The sequence below is a fragment of the Chelmon rostratus genome, chromosome 1, assembly GCF_017976325.1.
Source record: "Chelmon rostratus isolate fCheRos1 chromosome 1, fCheRos1.pri, whole genome shotgun sequence".
Classification (NCBI taxonomy): domain Eukaryota; kingdom Metazoa; phylum Chordata; class Actinopteri; order Chaetodontiformes; family Chaetodontidae; genus Chelmon; species Chelmon rostratus.
Window position 1 is genome coordinate 9,578,284 of NC_055658.1, and position 21,522 is coordinate 9,599,805.

Here is a 21,522-nt window from a genome sequence, read left to right on the forward strand (position 1 = left end):
AGAGGCCGCCTCCTCTCACGCTGTCAATCACACACACACACACACATACACATATTGCGCGTCACTTTGCGTCTGTGTTTCTTTCTCATGGATGCTCCTTCGCTCTCACCCTCTTTCACACATTCTTTGTCTCGTTGTCTCTTTGTTGACAGTCTGATGGAGACATAGCTGAAAACACTGTCTGGCTGAAATCCCTGAAAGCGTGTGGCACAGACACACACACACGTGCACACACGAACGCACTGTCACACGCACACACGTGAAGAGAGGTGTACGGACTTTGTATCAGTCTATCAAGCAGCCACCTCTCTGCCTATTTAAATATGTCAGTCACTCACTCCAGTCACTTTGACTGTCTCCGTCTGTTGGTCCTTTCTCGACACGCTGTATATCTTTCTTCTTCCTGTCCCTTTCCTGTCACTTAGTCTCACACACACACACACACACACACACACAATGTCCACTGACCTAGTGAGGGAGGCAGACAGCGATCGAGGCAGGGAGAAAGAGATTTTTTTTTTACCTGCAGTGGGAGCAGCTGAATTTTTCCGAGTCACACCTCAGCACCTCATTGATCCAGTGTGTGTTTCTGGGTCGGCACAGTGTCGGTGTGTGTGTGTGTGAGTGTGTGTGCATGCATACTTCTAGTCTAGTTCATTTTTTCTCCCACATACTGCAAAAAGGACCAAAACAAGTTTGTGCATGTGTTTGTGAGTGTATGTGGAGGCTGCCTACGCACAAAAGCACATTCAACTTACTTCTAAAGCTCTTACTCCTCAGCATTATTAACTCATCTTTTCTTGCTAACACACACTTTATGCATATTACATGAGCAGTTTTTCTTTTTCATTTCTCTTTGCTGCTGTATTTCACATAATTATGCATATGCTGTATGAGCAGTGTGTAAATGTTTACATGGATGAATGTGAGCGTAAGTTTAAAAGTGTTAAAAGGGCACAATGCATTTTACTGTGTAACTGCTAACCATGTAAAATATTATACACTGTATGATAATATACGAGTTTATGCAGTCGGTGGTTGGTTTGGTGCCAAGTGAGCAAATCTCTTACAGTGCAGTTCAGCTGGAAGCCTACAGTACAGTGTTTTAGATGTCTGTGGGTTTTTAGCAGTTCCTCCAAAGTGAAATTTCCCCTGTTTAAGTTTCTCAGAGGTAAAATTTTCACAGATTTCAAAAAAGAGCTCAAATCTGAGACAGGTACAAAACTAAAAACAGATTTGTGCATCAGAACTTTTGACACTTTAAGTACATTTTACTAATAACACCTCTGTACTGTTGCTTAAGTAGGATTTTGAATGCTTATAATGGAATACTTTTACATTGCCGCGTCTACTTAAATGTGTAATTTGTAGCATGTCTGCATTAAAATGTCTAAAAAAAAGTAGACATGTTAAATATTTTGTTGAGTTGTGAATTTATGTTATCCCAAATGTTTCCAACATTGTTCAAACCGAGAGAAATCCCTAATTTTAATCAAGATTACCTGGCCTGTCGACATTGGGATTTTTAAATTAAGGAAATGTTACCGGCACCCGCCCTGAGCTGTCCCACCACCCTTACCTCTGTCCACATAGCCTTTTGATATAGACAAGGATACACACATTGAATGAAGATCACCACAGTTGGTCAGAATCAGAAACCTGGTTGAAGGTAAAATTCTGTGAACATATAGATGAAATGAATATAGATGAAAACACAAGGGCAAAAATTCAGCACTTAGTTTAAATATGTGCCACTTGAAGGATCACTTCCACACTACATACCAGTTGTGATTTGGAGAGATGCTACTGAGACAATTGGTGGGAGAGGGTGATTATGGAAGTGGATGAGAGAGATAGTTTGAATACAGTCATTGGTGAAGTGTTTCTGTTTTGTCACTTTCCCTCAGTGTGTTACAATAAAATGCGTTTGGCATATTTTACAAAAAGCATGAGTTTGACCGATGTTGCTCTTCATTATGTGTGAGTGGCCTCCTCCTGTTTGGTGACATACTTCCATAAACTTTGATCCTTTTTGGAAGGTATTCCATCCCTCTCACATTCAACCTTCTTCCTCTTCTTCTTTTATTGCTGTTTGAATGAATGACTCCTCATTACTGGATGTTACAGTTAATCATCTAATGTTCTTCATGCTGCCACCTGCTGTACCGGAGGGCAATTTAACACATTTAACACGTCAAGTGCACAATCTGATGTCGCTGTGTTGGTGTTGTTCATACATGAACATCAACATCATAATCCTGTTGTTCCAAGACCATCATTGCAACTGGCAAGTCACACTGTTTTGATGTGAAAGCGAGAAAAAATATGCACATGGCAGTTAGCCTTTCTAACACGTGGTTAAGGTTTTGACACGGTCTATTTTAACCCAAACCATGATCGTCTCCTAAACCTAAGCAAGTAGTATTATTGCCTAAACGTCACCAAACTGTGACAGAAAACTGAAATTAAATTGTGGTTGTTTAACAATAAAGACAACAACTCCCATGATCCCAGGCTACCTCATGTCATCAACATACATCTTTTGTTTTCATTGTTTTGATCTAGAGGCCGCAAGCACAGAAATTACATACTGTGCATTTAAGTAAAGGATCTCAGTACCGGAACAAACAGGTTCCTCATGAAAACTTCAGCAAGACCCATCGCTGTTTGAGAGATCAAAACCTCTTTACTTGACCTTTACTTGATGTGATGGTCTCTTGAACCTAAAGGTCACTTTGCTGCCTTTTCATTAAAAGAGGCAGTATCCTGTTGAACAACATCCTGCCACTCAGTCCTTTGTTATGTCCCTTCTTTCTGAATTCCTTCCATTTACAGTGATGAAGTTCAGTTGGTGCAATAGTAGATAAACCAAACATTTCTTGATGACTCGAACTACAGTGCAAGCAAAAAGGATCCCGGGGTGCAAAAAGCAGGCGTTTAATAACTCCAATAGTTTTGTGCTCACAGCAGCATCATAAGGGTTTGCTGGGCAAAGGAAATAATAAAGAGCAGATGGGAGGATTTCTGTGGCAGTCAATGTGAATTTGAGAGGAGGGCATATTATTTTTTGGGAGGAAATGTGGTTTATGTTTAGAGGAAAGATAATTTCGCCTGTGCAAGAAAGTTCTATAACTGGCAAGAAAGGGTAAAAAGTTGGAGCAAGTGAAATGGAAGCAGCCAGGCTAGCACTGTGAAAAGAAGATTCAACAGCCATCAGTGGCATAGGGCCTGGTGAGGAAGGAAGCATTTTAGTCCAAGTATGTTGCCGAGCACAAACTCGCAGGGATCGGGCTGTGGCTGCCATGTGGGACTCACACAATAATTGGAGTCATACCAGATTCTTTGCAGCCTGAGTGGAAGTCACCATGGTCTTGTCAATAGAAATGATCAGCTCAGTCTAGCTGAGTTTGAACCTGTGGTGGCAAGTAGACGTCCAATGGGAACAGCACAAGTCAACTTGTCAGAGGACAGGGGGAAAAGCTGATGTCACTGTGGCAATGTAAGAGCACACCGTACTGTCGCAGTAATAGGGTAAGTTATGGGATGCATTGGTGCCTCTATGAGTTGCCAAAGTGCTAATCTTTGAATTGGATAAGTAGAAGCAGAACAGCAAGCATGCACATTTGAGACACACATGATGAGTGAAATTAAAAGGGGTTTTCATTTCAATGAATGAATCAACAAATGAAATCATACATGTTGATCCTCTGAATTGTTCTAAATTCATGATGCACATAATGTGCACAGACTTGTTAAGCTCTGATTGCTCATGATCTCATGATGTGAGGGTTGTAGACCATACACACACAAGCATCGTGCACATGCATACACGCAAACACACACACACACTTTTGTTGCATGCATTACCTGATAATGGCATGCTGTGGGTGTACTAAGGTGTTATGGTGGAGTGGCTGACCTAATGCATTAGATTGAGCTCACTGTCAGGTCTTTAAGTAGCTGGGATCAGAGGCAGATACACAGCTAATGGATCCTTCTCTCCGTGGGTGGAATAACAGCAAAAGCTGTGGTGCTAACAAAATTAAAAAAAAAAAAAAAAACACAGCTGACTTAACTTTTAAAAAATGAGGAGCCAATTGGACTGGATAACATGTCATCTGATCCATTTTGATTTTGACTTTCATGCACAGTGAATTCAATTTATTTAATGTTGTTTGGGATTTAATTTTGATGGTTATACAAGTGAAAGATGTCTCTTCAACTTCTACTATTATCTGCTGTACTATTGTTGAATCCATGCTGTGGCGACGGTGGGCAATAATACCCTGTGTTAGAAATCACACATCTTGCTCAGCACAGTAGCGCTGGAGCAACATTGTGTGTTTCTGAGGGCAGACCTTGATGCGGGAGACCACATTTGTACTGACACTAAAGCGTTTAGTGAGAAAAGGTTGAGGCAAATTATTCTCCTGACACCAGCTTTATCTTGTTTTAGTTAAAAGGTGAGACTGAAAACTTATGCAGCCCAAAATAGGTACAATCCAAGTCCTGAGGTATGTTGATTGGCTATATGCCCAGTGGCAGCTGTGTGCCTGTACCAAATTCCATTGACAATAAATGGAAATGTATGGAAATATGCAAAGATATGGAAAAGTAATATAATGATGATATGATTATCAATATGGTGTATGTAGATAAATTATTGTTTGCTTCTACAACACTTGTGCACCACGGATCAGTGATTGAGGCCACCTTTTAAGCGTTTTGAGCAGCCAATATTTTTGCCAGGGAAAGTATTTGCGAATGGAGTTTGACTTTGTTTGCCTGTTCACACAAAGTTGCAGAGTCTATTACCAGTGTTATACTGTAGGAGAAGTTAATATTGCAGTGAAAATCCTCCCGATGGGAGATGAGCTGTGCTTTGTGTGCTTTATGTGAGTTCCCCATCACTTGGTTGACTTCTGATTGGTTAAAGCCTTGATTTCGGGGCATATCTGCGTAAAGTGGTAGAGGTGAGGGCGAGGATGGTGTGATGGAAACAGAGAGGTGAAGGAGAAAAGATGGAAGGTATGAAGGCATGTGTGCCTCTAACTGTTTCTTCCTCTCAGTTTCTGACGATCATTTTCTTTTGTAAACTTGTAGATATTTTTGAGTTCACATCTTAAGATGTCTGCATCTGCCCTGTGCGTGTGTGTGTGTGTGTGTGTGTGCATGTGTGTGTGTTAAAATCTAGAACAAGCAGAACCTGCTGTCGAAGCAGATAGACCTCAAGGGTAAAGAGCCAGAGAAGGGTGTGCTGATGTCCCACACCATATCAGACCTGAGAATCCCTCTGTCCTACGAGGTCCGACTGGCCCCCATCACCACCTACAGCACTGGAGACTACATCAGCCGCATCATACAGTACTCAGAACGTCAGTCTTATTTAAACCCATTCATCTTTTCCTAAAGACATTATGTATCATATATTTGAGACATTCATAGTATTAATCAATATTGTTTTCTTACAGCCTACACCTACCCAAGACCTTCAGGTGAGACTTCCCTCTAAACTGCCATCCTCTGTGCTTCCACACTGTCGAGCTTGTTGTTGTGACCTGATTGATGACAGGGTGGCGAAGTTAGGAAGGCACATTGAATTTCAGTGCAAGCTAATTTAGCTTGTATGCTGCAAGCGATGTCAGCACAAGTTTGTCAAGGCAAAGTTTGCCATGGCCCAGCCTTGGCCTTTATTAAATCCTGTTGCTAGGGAGGAGAGCGGGGTAACAGTAGCTGATGGCTGGAAGCAGGTGCACGACATTTGTCATCAAAGAATGATGATTGGAGGATATGAGACTGGTTAATGCAGGTTGATTGGTTATTTTGTATATGGGTTAATATTTGAAATTGAAAAGATGAAATCATTTAACGCAATGTAATACATCACCTTAAATGTGTACCTCCTTCTTCTCTTTGTTAGCCCCTCTCTCTCTCTGTCTCGCTCTCTTGCACTGACTCCCGCTCTCTCCCTGCCTCTCATCCTCTCTCTTGCCATCCCTCTCTCTTTCTCAGTCAATTGCATCTTGTCTATTTTCTTCATTAAGAGATACGCAGCGTTCTTCTGGCAGGAGTGGCAGTTGGCTCCGCCAGGGTGAGGCAATTAAAACAACAGCAGATTGGAACAGACTGCGAGAACAACAGTGCAAATTGAAAGGAGCGCATGTAGTGGAGCAGGGTGTGAATAGTAATAGATTAGCTTGCTGAAACAAAGAAGCACACACAAGCCACTCTCATGGGGAGCGCGAGCCATATGCATCTGCAGCGGACTGTGTGAGTGTCCGGGAAGCCTTCACTGAATCTCTCAGCTCGGATGGTTTTCGATGGCTGTTGTTGTGCTCACTTTGATTTCATTTGTTTGGTGAGTCTCTGATAATGGCGGAGCTCTCCAGATGGGCTAATGAAGGTGACAGCACTTTAAAGAGAAGCCTGTCTATCTGACTTAATAAGAGACATCAGCATCAAGGCTACAGATAATACCCTTGCAAATGTCTTTCTTTAAAATCTTTTTTTTTCTCCTTCTTGATGTATATGGCCATGTCAGAGAGCCAAAATTTGACTCCAAAACATGTGAAGGGGAGAATCCCAGCGAGGTCAGAACATTATTTGCTATGCCTGTGCATCTGGTCAAAGCTTCCCTCAGGTCCTGTTGCAAGAATGATGCAAATTCAAATATTCTAAAAGTATCGACAGCCAGTTGAAAGAGGTAGACCTTCACATCTAAATTCAAGAGGTTCATTCAGGAAAAATGTTCTGCACATGAATCCACGCACTGACATTCTCAGACTTTATATGATCACTCTTGATGGGTTTCTCACAAATGCTTCTTAATAAGAGACAGCTATATATTCCATACACCTACCACACTTTCCCCGTTTGGAGAAGTTGTAGCTTGTCCATAAAAGACTCTGAATTTCTTTTACTAGTAGTAGTAGTAGTAGCACTGTTTTTCTTACTGCTTGAAATATCAAGAAGCTCTTGATTCATATCATATGATATGATAGCCTGCTGCCACATCATTGGTTCATTGATTCTTGCATTGATATACTGTATACATTAGTATTTTCATTTTGGACTACTATGTCATATCTGTAACACCCGTTTGATAAAGCCTAAGAAATAAGATTCAATGTAAACCAGGGTTCAGCAGATGAACTGTTCTTCCTCTGATATATCTCCAGGTTATGTACCCTGTTTTATTAGAAATCGTTTTGATAAAGGGGTCTTAGGTGTTTTTTTTTCTCCTTTTTACCGTTGAGATAGCCTGACCTAATCTGAGTTACCTCTAACATTTTCTGCATGTGGGAGTCACACATCAGAAGATACATAATATGTGAAATTCACATCATAGTACTTGCCTGGCTGTCTGATCTCCACATGTGAAATGAATATGGCAGAGGTTATTATACAGCTTTGTTGCCATTCATTTTCTGTTAAAAGTGGGTGAAAAAAAACACAAGGTTGTATTTGTAATGTAATGTAGTGTATTTCACTAATGTTTTTTCTCCGCACACACACACACATTGCAGACCACGTGTGTGGTTTTGAGGATGAGCGGATCTGTGGTTTCTCTCAAGACCGGAGTGATGTCTTTGACTGGACGAGACAGAATCACCTGACGCAGAATCCCAAGCGATCTGCCAATACCGGCCCCGAGACTGACCGCAGTGGAACCAAGGAGGGTGAGGAAGCTGGGTATCATAGTCTTAGCAGTGCAGTGGCAGAACTTTGGTTAGAAAATGGAAAAAAACTGAAAAAAGTAAGTCTTATTTGTGTTGCATTGCAGACTATGGACAAGAGTGTTGTCTTTTTGCTTTCAGGGTACTACATGTACATCGAAGCATCACGGCCGCGTGTTCAGGGGGACAAGGCTCGTCTGCTTTCTCCACTTTTTAATGTGACCTCAGTCAGGGGCCCTAAGGGCTCCGGCAGAGTCCCATACTGTGTCTCCTTCTACTACCACATGAAGGGCAAACATATTGGTGAGTACCACAGCGGAGGATGATGCTCATACACATACACACATTGTCTTCTATCATGTGAGAGCATCCATAGAAACACATGACGCTCGATGCTATCGGAGTTCTCATTTCGCTGGGCTTCTGTCAAAAGCTGAACTCAGTGCTTGACCCTCGCTTGTAGAGCCTGTCAGACACAATGGAATGGGTGTGTGTGTGTGTGTGTGAGAGAGAGAGAGGTAGCAGAGGGGGGTGGGGTGCTACCAAAGTTCTGTTTCTATGTTCTTGCTTCAACCCCAGTGAGTGTGTGGTTGTGTGTGCTTGGAGGTGGTTGAAGGGGGCAGTAGGTGTGTGATTTATGGCAGTGGCAAGACACAATCAGTCATTTGGGGGAGCTGTTCATCATATTATGCTCTGTCACACAGCAAGAATGCATACATCTTGTAGCCTACACACCTGCACACACACTTTCACACACACCCACATGCATACTGTATACACAAGCATGGATTCATACAAAAAACATACAGTGAAACTTGCAAATACATGAAGGCACAGCCACATGTATTCACACACACACACACCACATGCACACACACACGCATGCACGCACACACACACGTTGATTTATGTGTTCATAGGCCTGGCGTACACACTTCACTGTAACATTTGTCACTTTCTGACCTGCCCTGTCTCCTAAGGATGTTCTGGTGTATTGAAGGGCACAGAGTTTGTGTTTGTGTGAGCATGTGTGTGTATGCACACATAAATTTAATAAATTTGTACATTTAACTGAATGAATGAGAGAAAAGGCATTTTTGTAAGAAATACTGGAAATTTTGATGTATGACATAGAAACACTCACTCGTTGGCTTCAAGTTTTTAGCCATGCTAGTGGTGTGGCACTAAGGATGGCACTGGCCTGCTTGTCTGTTCACCACTGAAATATCTGAACTGGCAGATTGCAATGAAATCTCTTGACTATACAAACATTCATGGTCCCCAGAGGTGGTTTCCCCTGACTTTTCCTCCAGCAACTTTTCCTCTTGACAAGTGTGGTTCAGAGTGAAATCTCTTGACCGCTGTCAGACGGATCTCCATGAAATCTACAACAGCTGTTTGTGGTCCCTAGAGGATCCATTCTAATGACTTGGGTGATCCTCTGACATTTGCTCTAGTGCCACCAGCAAATTTCACTGATGCTGTGATACAACAACTGCATCACGGATTAGTACAACATCTAGTTCCATCATCTGGTGAAAACTTTCATATTGAGTAATGAATCCAGCACAATGAAAAGTTGAATATAACCCTCTCACCTGCAGGCGGGGAGTGACACTATTAATTGAAAGTATCGCTGAAAATTTGCACACATTTTAAAATGCATCCTCAAACATTAAGTGCACAGAACCACAAGCTCTCTCTTGTGGCTTTAGAAACTCTACGCTAATTGTTTTGGATATCTGCTCCGTATTTCGCACAGCTACCTCCAAATTGCTCTCACCACTCTTCCATGTAACAATGATTGTCTGTTTTCTTTGAAGACAACTTGCATGTGTGTGTGTGTGTGTGTGTGTGTGTGTGTGTGTGTGTGCGTGCGTGTCTGTGGTGTGTCTGTAGTGCTAGATAGACCGGAGACTTCACATGAACAAGTACACGTGAACTCTCAAAGCATGTGCGTTGAGTGACTGGTTTCCTGCAGGTGTACAATATGTCCAATTAAGAAACAGTCATTTCACTTAAAAATAAAACCTCTCATCAGGAAAATGTTGAAGAAAGATTAAGATTGAGGTAACACATTTAACAACAAACTTTGTTTAGAAAAGCAAACACTTTGGCTGCCTTTAGTCACAGGGAATAGGCTACAAATTGGTCCTGCGTGCACAAGACTATTAAAGCCTTCAAAGTGGACCTGCTCTGCTGTGGTTCAGTGTGAGCTTGGATCAGCTGGAGCAGCCTCTCATCGTGGGCTCATGGAGCTTAGCGGCTTGCGGTGTGCACCTGCGTCCAACAGCAGCCTGCTGAGCACTTATCCTTGCAGTAAAATGTAAATATTCTTCCATATGGTTGCCTGCTTATTTTACCTTTACCTATTTTACCTACCTAGTGGCTTGCATGTCGCAATATTGGGGCGTTTGCCTCATGGTAGGAGCCACACATGCAGGTACCGCCTTCTCACCTTCCCTGCATCTTACAAAGACACAGCCATTGGTCTGATGTCCATTCCTTGTGTTTTTCGATCCAAGCAATCCTCTTTTTCACGTTGGTCTCCTTCAGTAGTGGTTTCGTTGCAGCAATTTGAACATAAAGGTCTGATTCACACAGTCTCCTCCCAATAGTTGATGCTGAGATGTGTCTGCTACTTGAACTCTGAAGCAGTGATGTGGGCTCTAATCTGAGGTGCCTTTAATTGCCAATTTCTGAAGCTGGTAACTGCAAGAACTTATCTACTTCAGCAGAGGTAGCTCCTGGTGTCTTGGTCCTCATGAGAGCCAGTTTCAACATACTTGATGGTTTTATGTGAGTGCACTTGAAGATACATTTAAAGTTCTTGACATTTTCTGGACTGGCATTTCTCTTCACTTAGTTGAGTGAACACAACTGATGTCTCAAGTGCATTAAGGCAGAAGATGTTCCACTAATTAACTTCTGACAAGGCACAGCTGTTAATTGAAAACCATTCCAGGTGACGACCACATGAAGCTGATTGTGAGGATGCCAACAGTGTGCAAAGCTGTCTTCAAAGCAAAAGGTGGCTTCTTCAAAGAGTCTTAAATGTAAAACACATGCTGCTTTGTTTGCATTTTAACGTTTACCACATAATTCCACGTTATTTCATAGTTTTGATGTCTCCAGTATTAATATTAAAAAAAAAACTGAATGAGACAGCGTGTCCAAACCTTTTACTGCATACTGTAAATGGCAAAATCTCTTTTTCTTCACCATCTTTTCAGTTGGCAAGCAACAAAACCAACATGTGGTAAAGAGCCAGACAAAACATGCACACGGGTTAATGACGACACTATCAACATTTAAATGATGATAGATCATAGAAAAGCACAGACAGTTATCTTCTTAACAGCCTGTTCAACCTCTGCTCAGCCTCCTCCTGCTCTCTGTGATCGCCTGCATAAACTGTCTACGGCCAGTACAAGTACAAAACAGTGAGGTAATCGCGTCTCATAGATTACCTAGACTACCTGATCCCAGAGAGGCTTTGAGGTGACGCAATGTCCTTCTAAATGTTAACCGTTGCTGAGCCGGCTTACAGCGTTTTTTCGCAAAAGCTCGATTATCCCCGCACACGCTGAATCCATTGCATTTTAAGACTTAACTCTCGGCAAAGCTGAAAGGACACTGGCTGCCGAAGAAGAGACAGCAGGATACCAAAGTAACAAACTAAACCTAAAGCTGAGTGAATATTGGATTTAAATTCACCAGACAGCCAGAAACATGTCTCTGAGGGAAACTGTGTTCCCACTGAATGCTTGCTAAGATGTTAGCGCTTGATGAAACAACATTATACTCATAGTTTGATGTGAGTTTTTGAGTTCCCCCTAGTGGTGAAAAATCAGTTATTGTAGCCTCACAATTTAGAGACTATTGCAACTCCCCTTACAATCTACTGGCTTTTTAAATTATTTGCTTAAATGTATGGTTTTCTAACCTTTGATATACCATCAGCACTATCTGTAGTGCATACTACAGCACTTACTCGAACATTTGAATTGTGCATTTTATTCAAAGGTGTTGAGCAATGAGACAACACAATGCTACATCGGTCTCACAGCACTTGCTCGCAAGTAGCAGTTACGCCCAGCTCCACAACAAGCCCTCCCTCAATTTACACTGTTGTTCCCCCAGTCTGTTCCAATCTGTTGTCACTTTAATTGCCTTACCTTGGCAGATCTCACACTCCTGCTAGGGAGACACAGTGTGACTCTTAATGGCGAAAAGAGACAAGATGAGGATAAGACAGAAGGGGTCAGTGAGAGGCGAGACCAGACGAGAAGAGTGAGGGAGGAAGACGGGGATCAGCCAACCTCGGAAAGATAAAAAGGAGGGTTAATGAAGAGAATGAGAACGAGAGGAGGATGGGAGGGAAAAAAGAGGCAGACTGAGAAAAATTAAGTGCGACAAGGAACGAAGCGCGAGCAAACAAGTACTGTATGAGGAGGCAGAGAGGGGAGGTGAAAAAGGATAGAACAGAAAGCTGCAGGAGAGGCCAGCAACTCGTTAATGGTCAGAGGTAGTGAGAGGATGCAAAAGGTAGTGCTTGAGGTACTGGGACGTTTTAATGTGCTTCACTCTGTTAAAGTACTGCACAATGTTGAAAAGGCTGTGTATGTTGAAAGCCTTTGGGCACTTTGACACAAAGCAATTTTTAGAAACGCTGTTGAAATGTCGCTCTCTTCCGACCCACATATACACGTTAGCAATTTTTGTAATCATGAGGCTACGTGAATATAAAACAGGTCAAAGTATCTTTCGGTGTTTTTTGCAAATGAAGAAAGAAAGCTCTTGGACTAGTTTGGATTTTAGGTGTGAATTAGGCAGGCGCTGCAAATAAAGACCTGCCCATGTGATGCGTTTCTTCGTTCACCTTAATGTGTTTCTCTTTGGGCTCGCTGGCAGCAACAATAAACAACATTTAATTAGTTTTGTTTGGCATTGGTTAGTATTTTAGACTGGCTCAGGTTTGCAGAGTGCCACTGGCAAGCTTACTCGCAATCACTGGATTACTTTCACTTCAGAGTGATGGAAAACAAATTAGAGTTTGAGGTTATTTAAGTATTGTGCCTTTGTATGTTGTTTTGGATTGCACTTCTGTTAAGTAAGACTTTTAATTAGTTTGCTGTATGAATGTTTACAGGAAGAGGAGTGCCTATGTGACATGTTAGCCTTTCTTTTTCTGTGACTTTTTGGAAACGCTACTTACTTGTAAGTGTCTTTCTCTTTTTACATTCTCATTTTCAGGAAAACATTATGATCAGCTCGATGTCTTGCAAGGTTTGATTCGAGGCGGATTTAGCTAAGCCTGGATTTGTCCCTTCTCTCATGCTCCTGAATTGGTTATTTACTCAGAACTTGCTCAGAATAACATGCTTTGGCTTGTTGTTTGATGGCAAAAGCCAGACCACGGACCATAAATCTCACTACAAGCGGAGACAAACAGGATGTGAACTCTATTTAGGTGCAGGCGAGGGACAGAGGGAGGAGGGCTCCGGAACGAGTTTACCTTTAATTATCAAAAGAAAGACAGTATAACTGGATACAGGCATAGCAGTGTGTGTTGTTCTTTGTGTGTGGCTGTGCGTCTCCGCTGCCATCTTCAGTCATGATTCTACGGACCTCTCCTCTGCCCCTCTGACACCCCTACCAACACACCCTGCTTTACCTCGGCCCAGACTGCTTATCAGAGTCCTCTTCCTCTGTCAGGGGTGCGTGCATGTGTGTGTGTGTGTGTGTGTGTGTGAGTAGGTGGTGATGTGAAGGCGCAGCACATATAGGATGAGAGAGAGAGAATGGCTGGTGATTTGGGAGGGAGACGATGAGGCTCAGATATGTGGAGGCAGGGTGAAGTGAGCTATCCAAGCCAATGATTCTGTCCATTATATAACCATATAAGAGTGCCGCCCAAGTCCTCTCAAATGTATTGTGATGAACGCTTGCATGTGAACATGGCTCTTCCAGCTGCAGTATCAGTTTATTTTTATCACAAGCGTTCCGCTGTAGGTACCTGAATGGAGTGTGATCCAAACTAGCAGCCAAGTTGTGGTTTTTACGAAGAGACGTATGCAGGACTATTTCTTGGGCAGGGAGAGAGACTTGGAGGCTCTGTTGGGTGCGACAGATATGATTAGGATCTTGTCATCTACTCCTCGGCAAAGAAGTGGATACACATATTTACCAAAATGTCGAACTGTTGCAAAACAAAAAGTAGCCTGAAATCCATCGGTTTTGACAAATCTGGCAGATTTAGATTCCAGCACGCCGCTGAATTGATGCATTTTGCTACAGTCTTGTTTCATAGTGTCACTGTTTCTTTTGTAGTGTGCACATACAGAAGCATGCATCTATGTTCATGCAAACTCACACACACACCCAGACACATATACTACTTATATGTGTGTGTGTGTGTGTGTGTGTGTAGTATATATAGTATATAACACACCCACACCTTGCCCCCTGCCTGCATATTTGTTTAAGAGAATGGTGGTTGGTTAATGTTCCAATTAGGAGCTGGCTGGGAATCGTTAAGAAGATGAATGATTCGCTCACACCTTAGCGACCCGAGTAGGAGAGAGATAGACTACTTGCACCATTTCCTTATGGCTTGAATGGTGTCATTCTCTGTAGCTTGTTTTTCAGGATTCAGGACAATTGATTTTTATGTCATGTTTAAACAGTAGTTACAGATGTTCATTAGGATTTAAACCAAACATCACACGGCACTGGGGTCTATACTGCAGATTAAAAGAAAAACAAATCAACAAAGGTCAATTTATCAAAAATTCTTTCTTTCAGATCTTGCAAACTTCCTTTCCGTCATTGCTGCTGTCCCTTTGCTCCATTTATGTCAGTAAAAGTAAAATTATTCACGAGACTGTCAATGTAGAGTTCAAGACATATCACCACTCATCTACGGGCCTTCACACATTTATTTCCACCTAAATGCCATTCACATACAATATCTGACCTGAGAGCTTTTCCTGCTGTTTAAAAATGCAATGCATTTGTTTCCACTTCCTATATACATCAGGTGTGGCCAAAGCACAGCTGTGTTTTCACCCATGGAAAAAAGACAATGTGAAGTATCTGGCGCTCAAACATTCTGTTTAGAGTTTAGATTTTGCAAGAAAAATCCTCCTTTTTTTACACGGTGTTTAGTGTTGACAGCAGCCAGATATCTGGTGATGCTGGATGACTGAATTTATGCCAGTGACGATCAGTCAGAACAGAACAGTAAATTGTTGCTGGGCTGTAAAACGTGGACAGTTTCCCTGGGATGAAGGCAGCGTTTACAGTCAATACCTTCTGTCGATCTAGTGGCTGTAAACAATCTATTGAATTTTTTCTAAGTTTGTTGGGATCATTCGTTGGTCACTTATCTTATTGTGTTATGTAAAGACACACTTTTTTTTTTTAGACCAATTACATTTAAGATTGACGAGACTGATTTGTTCCTTCCAATTCTATTTGCACCCCAACGTGCCCAGTGTATTTATTCGGCAAAGTATGCGCTCCTTTCAGACTTTCTGACTGTCAAGACTAAAACGTATGTCTATATTGGTGGAAATACGTCATTATGTGTGGGTCGTTATGGCTAAAATGTTTTGCCTTTAACATAAATTAGTGTTCAGTCTTCGCTTATTGACAGTTTCTAATGATCTGTGCCTTCTGTGTGTGTGTGTGTGTGTATGTGTGTGTGTGTGTGCGAACTTTTCACAGGCACTCTCAATGTGCTTCTGAGAGTGAGAAGCATTGCCTCTGTGGACTCGGTGGTGTGGACGAAGTCTGGTCATCAGAGCCCGGACTGGAAGAAAGCATTCTTTGACATCAGCCCCAGTGGACCCTTCCAGGTAATGGCTTGGAGATTACTTTCCTCCTAGCAAAGACAATTATAAAAACAACAGCGGTGCAGACTGTGCACCAGCAGTACGATGTTATAGCAGTATGTCTGTCGTTGTCGAAGATCATGTGCACGACATGTGACCTTAGAGCTTGTCTTCCTCAGACAGTAGTAATGCTCCCTCTGCCCCTGCAGCCACACTAAGCAGCTGAGATGTGTTGCATAACTTGACCTAAAGATGTGACTGGGTCATCTGTTCAGAGCCAGACGTGTGCACGCTGTGTGCTCTGTACTGTTTGCTTTGGATGGAAAGAACTCAGCGTTTGCCTCTTGGGAGCTAATTTCCAACACGTGCCAACACCATTGTCACGTCTCCTTTGGTTTTTGCTCAAGAAGAAGAAAAAACTGAATGAATTTTATGCGTTTTTGTTCAGCGTCTTTCTGTTTTTCCTGTCATTTCTCTCATCCCTGAGACATTTCGTCGACTGCAGCCATTTCCTCTGTGTCTTTCCCAAGAGGGCAGCCTCCACGAGAGCCTCGATAGAACGGGGGGATTTTGTACTCTGGTGGCTGTCAGGAAACAAGGGAATTCCACAAAGAATTGGGCTTGAAACGTTGCTTGAATTTGATGATTTTTTCACTGGAAAGGCTCCACAGTAACATTTAAAGCTCCAAAGAACCTGAGAAAGTCACCAAGTTTAGATTTACATTTGAGCCCCCAGAATCATGTCCATCTCATATACGGTGACGTCAGAGCTAGCACATATTAGCAGCCTGTGCAGTTAGCGCCACTGCCAGCGCCTGAGCTGCTGGATCACAGTGTCAGAATGGAAGCAATGCCCAATATAGTATCACATTATTTTTTATCAAGCCACACAAATTTGTGCGAAAAAGTAGTACTAAGAAAGGCAATCAAAACTGTGATAAATATACTTTAAATTAACCTTGAGCTGTTAATTGAGAGACTGGTCTGCATTTTTCATGTGTTAAATAAATGTGGGTACAGCATTTTGACATTTTAGCACTGAGCGGCGTATTGATAAATGAGAGCCTTCGAGTGAACATTCAGCTCATTTTCTGCTGAATGTCAGCAGCAAGCCTGTCCGCACAGTAACCAGAGGATTATTCGCTTCATCAAGAATGTGCTGATCTCAGGGTGGAGAACAAGGTTTCACACCCATTCGAAAGATCTACATAGCATGCGTATCTTGCTACCCGCTGTCATGAGGCAGAAAACGACAGAATAAAATAACGTGTGAAGTTAGCAAAGCAACGATCCGACACACTGGAGCGCTATCAACGTTAACACTGACTTCACGAAAGGGATCTGGTATCAGCCGGATGTGACCAATCCCAATTAAAGGCAGTTTCTTAGTCTCGGGAATTTAAAAAAATGTCACAACACAATTAAAATAAACTTTCAACAATAAAATCATTGACATTTTCTGAAAGGAATTTTGGGATGTCTTCAAGTTAAAGCAGAATTTTAAGTTGCTCTTTAAGTGGCAGCTTCCCCTGAGGAAAGCAGCAATGATCCCAATCATTCCCACTCATTCTTTGACATCGGAGCATGAAAACAGAGCGCTGGTGTCAGATCATCAGCACCAGATCAGATCAGCACCTGTGTATCAACAAATTCCCTGCGTATAGTTTCAGAATTACTGTTAGGATCATTGATATAGGATGTTTTCGAGAAATGTGGCTTTGTTTATATTCAGGTATGAAATACCGTTTGAGTGCGCAGGTGCACTGTGGGACACTGTGGACTGTAAGAATAAAAGCATGTGACTGGAAAATAAGAATACGTGACACACCTGGGCCGGTTTACTCACTGCCATCACTCCCTTCAGAACTAACTTGATTAGGAACTGATGAACTATCCGATTCAGAATCAGAATCTGCTCTATTTGCCACAAATGTGTGCACGTACAAAGACTCTGAACATTGCTCTTAATCAATGCACTTGTATAGGAAAACAGACAATGAGGGCAAAAAGACAAAAAAAACTCCAAAAGACTGAACAATAAGTAAACAATAAACAATATATACAATTAATATTCCTCATGTGTAAAAGTCTGATCAAGCTCACATTAAGCTCAGCCTTGCTTGTTTGAGCTGCACTATAATTTTCCTTGTTTAAGTTCAGCAGAAGTTTAAAGTTTAAGTTCACTGTCCACATTCAGTCAATAGTGGAAGAAAATGGACTGGGAGCCATAACAGAGGAAGCGGCTGTGTTTGAGGACTGTCTGTTGACACATCATTGAGGTCCCTTTGGCTCTTTGGCAGCTGCGCTTGCAGTCAGCTCTTCCCTGTTGGGATGTGGCCGAGTAAACTCGATGACTCAGTCCTCCTCTCTGACTGGACATGATGCGTCCTGCCTCACTCATTTCCTCAGCCTTTTTCACTCACTGTATCTATTTGTGTGTGTGTGTGTGTGTGTGTGTGTGTGTGTGTGTGTGTGTGTGTGTGTGCCTCAGTAAGTTTACAACCCAGCAGAGAGGGAAAAAAAAATGATGATGGTTTTGTTTTTGCGTGCCTCTATCCTCCTGTGTGCGTTTCTCGATCTCTTTCTGTTTCTGCTTTTTTTCCCCCTCCTCTTTCTCTCTGGCCCTGCGCTGGGACGGCCAGACCAGTTGGGTCGATTCTTGCCTTGGTTCGCTTCGTCTCAAGGCTGATGACAATGTCTCTAAAATCAACACACTCAGGAAAGAAGGTCTTTGACTAAACCCCTGTTCATACATTCACTCTCTCCACACTGTATATCTGCCTTATCCTTATAACACACATTTACCTGCATAAACACTGTGTTAGATTCAGACACGTGCACACATACAGACAAACTCTTTTTTTAAACACACACACACACAAACACACTCACCAGTCTCCTATCCCCCGCAGCAATTAGCTATGACAGGTCAATTAACAGGCTTATTTATGAGCAGGGGATGCCTGCTAGTTGTGTTGTAATGATTCCAGATACTCTCTGTACGTGCATGGGGGAAATTGAATCCATGATGAATGTGGGCTGAAGGCCTTAGCTGGGGGCTGCATTTGCTCTTCATTAACTATGCCTCAGCAACACCATGTTTCTTTCAGCATTAAAGGGAAAATTAAGTCAGAAGCAGTGGGTATATTGTAGGTTTTAGGGCTCCTCTGTGATGTTGGACAGCATGGACTTTATCGTATTTGCATGTTAACGAGTCGCTTTGACAAAAGTGTTAGACTGCTGCACACACACAAAAACACATACTCACCAGCTATGCAATACATTCCACTCTTTTTTCTCAGATTTTGTGCTTTATTAGCCACCATACTGATGTTTACCTGATATACACACCTATACTTATATATATATATATATATATATATATATATGTGTGTGTCCAAAAACGATTATACTTGAATACTTGAATTACCAACAAACTACATGCTAATTTATCCTGTCAAATTCTTACTCGAGTGTACATCTGGTGTGTTAATAGCATTCATTTATATTATTTGTGTGTGTGTGTGAGAGAGAGAGACGGATGGTGGGAAATGAAACAGAGAACCAAGTGAAAGGTTAAACCACAGGTTAAGGACCAGATAGGAAAAAATGTGGATAAACCATCGAAGGTCTGAAGGTAGCCTGTCAGAGCTAAGGACAGAAGCAGGAGAGACACAGACACACGAGACACAGATGAAAATCCATGCAGAGACACCACGCATATGCAGCAGAGATACAGTGTGCCAGGAGAAGGGGGACACTGGAGCCTTGTCCCTTCCACACGGTGCCTATGCAGCGTTAAAGCAGGCAGCGGTGAACAAGAGGGAATGAGACACATGAATGCGTGTTTGTATCATCAATAAAACACTTAATGCATCCTAAATATTCATCCTCCCCCTTTGTATCATGACTGAGGGATAGAGGGATTGTATCCTTGGCAACTGAAGGTTGCCTCTTGTCTCTGTCTGTCTCTCTTTCTCATGTGTTCATGCGTGTACTGTACGGTATCTATTCTGTACTGTTTTCACACTCCATCACATGGGTGACTTGACCATGTACGTCCAGGAAATATGTACAGTAAACGGACTATATTTATGTCACGCTTTTCTATTCACCCATTCCCAATACACACCCATTTGTACGTTGGTGGCTAGGCTACCTGCTCATTACGGCCATTAACCATTCACACACGCTCACATACTGATGGCATCAGGAGCAATCTGTTAAGACAGACTGCCGAGGACAGGTATTGAAAAACTGACCTTCTGATAAGTGGATGACCGCTCTACCTCCTGAGCCACAGCCGCCTCATCAATGCAGGGATTTTCAATCATGTTCCAATAAACCCTTTTCAAAGCAGACGCTTTGATATGTCATAGCAGGAACGCACAGGTGTAATTGATCTCTTTTTTTTTATCGCTGCACTCCATTTAGGTGAGCTGGTTCTGTTGTCCTGGGATTCTGCATGCGGGCCACTGTCATGGTTTGCTGGAGCACTCAATATAACTGAGCCATTGCTGTGACATATCTGACTAACATATCCGCTGTGAAAAAGATCTATAATGTGCAGGTTTTCATAGGATCTGTCTCTGGCTAAACACTTGATGATCAGTAAAATCTGCGGCTGCAGTCTGGCTGGAGGAACAACCTGTATCGTCTTAATGTATTAATCCCCAGCAGGGGAAATTTGGTGTTACAGGCAGCATCAATAAAAATAGCAATATTAAAGGCAAAGGAAAATAAAGAAAATACAAAATACAAAATAAGAAGCTGGATTTATGTAGTGGTGGCCAAAATTATTAGAACACTTGGCATATTTAAGAGGTTTCAGTTGTTTGTGTTGAATTGGCCATTAAAATACCCATAAAATGGATGAAATATCTATAAAGTCATCATTCTGCTCTATAAACCATAGAATCGAGCCATCATAAGGAGATTTAGGTCATTGTCCTTACAAAAAAAACAAGCTAGGCCTGTTTGACTGTCAGTGTCACACAATCATGTTCCTTCACAGAAGAAGTCAAATTACTTGTGTAATCATTGTCAGGTGTGGTCGTGGCTAAATTGATGGTGATGGCTCAGGACACAGCTGTGTGATTCTTTTGAATGTAGAAGGCCGATCCTGCTCATTAAGTGATTGGTAACATCAGGGCTTTGTCACTGAGGCCACACCACCAATTGGCATAAATTCAAAGCCTCTAGAAGTAGTCTTGAAGCACATGTTGCTCTTTCAACATGGCAAAGGTGAGGTAACGAGGGAGCAACGGGTTCTCACAAAGGCCCTTTTTGATGCTGGCTGGAGTTACCACCGCATAGCCAAGGACTTGGGATGCAGTCCGAGCACTGCAAAGTACACTTTAGACCGCCATGATGCCTCCAATTCACACCAGAACCGTAAGGGGAGAGGTAGAAAAAAAGAAACTTTCAGACAGAGTGAAGTGAAAAGTGAAGCATCTCAAAATTCCCAGAGAGTATGACTCTGTTATCTGCTCAGGACGCCATTACTCTGCTATATCTTTACATAACAAATGTTTTGCTGTTACATTAATGCTCAATCTCATATGTTGAACTTCTAAGTAAACTGGAGGCTCAGCAGGTCAAAACAAACGTCATGCACTCGCCACAAAACTAGTTCAGATGTTTGTTTAATGATCCCTGTCTCCTGTACTTTTAACCCATTTCTTTGTTCCCACAACCTGCACACCCTAAAACCTTAGCCACCACCCTCAACTGTATGAGCTAATGACAGATAATATACACATATAATCCTATCAAGCTGTCACAGTTGGTTGTATCCAATGTTGAGACTTAAAGCATAAGCCTGACTTCGTTCTTTTTGTTTAATGGTTTACATTCAGATTGCATGATTTATATAGAGACTTCTTCTGCTGTCATTCATTTGAAAACAGCCTTTACAATAACTTTAACAGGTATTTCAGCTCTTTAGTTTGGTCTATGACTTGAACTGTCTCTCTCTCTCTCACACACACACACACACACACACGCAA

General features: G+C 42.1%; 1 protein-coding gene across 2 annotated transcripts in view; it reads left to right on the forward strand.

The window, feature by feature from the left end:
- The window catches only part of LOC121627747 (MAM domain-containing glycosylphosphatidylinositol anchor protein 1), a 171,467-nt gene that overhangs the window by 132,814 nt on the left and 17,131 nt on the right, over positions 1-21,522 (forward strand). For both annotated transcript variants that reach the window (XM_041966793.1, XM_041966784.1), the window contains 5 exons: positions 5,195-5,375; positions 5,472-5,495; positions 7,527-7,679; positions 7,818-7,979; positions 15,408-15,538. In XM_041966793.1, coding sequence (XP_041822727.1) covers positions 5,195-5,375; positions 5,472-5,495; positions 7,527-7,679; positions 7,818-7,979; positions 15,408-15,538 — 651 coding nt within the window. The remainder of the gene's footprint in view (positions 1-5,194; positions 5,376-5,471; positions 5,496-7,526; positions 7,680-7,817; positions 7,980-15,407; positions 15,539-21,522) is intronic.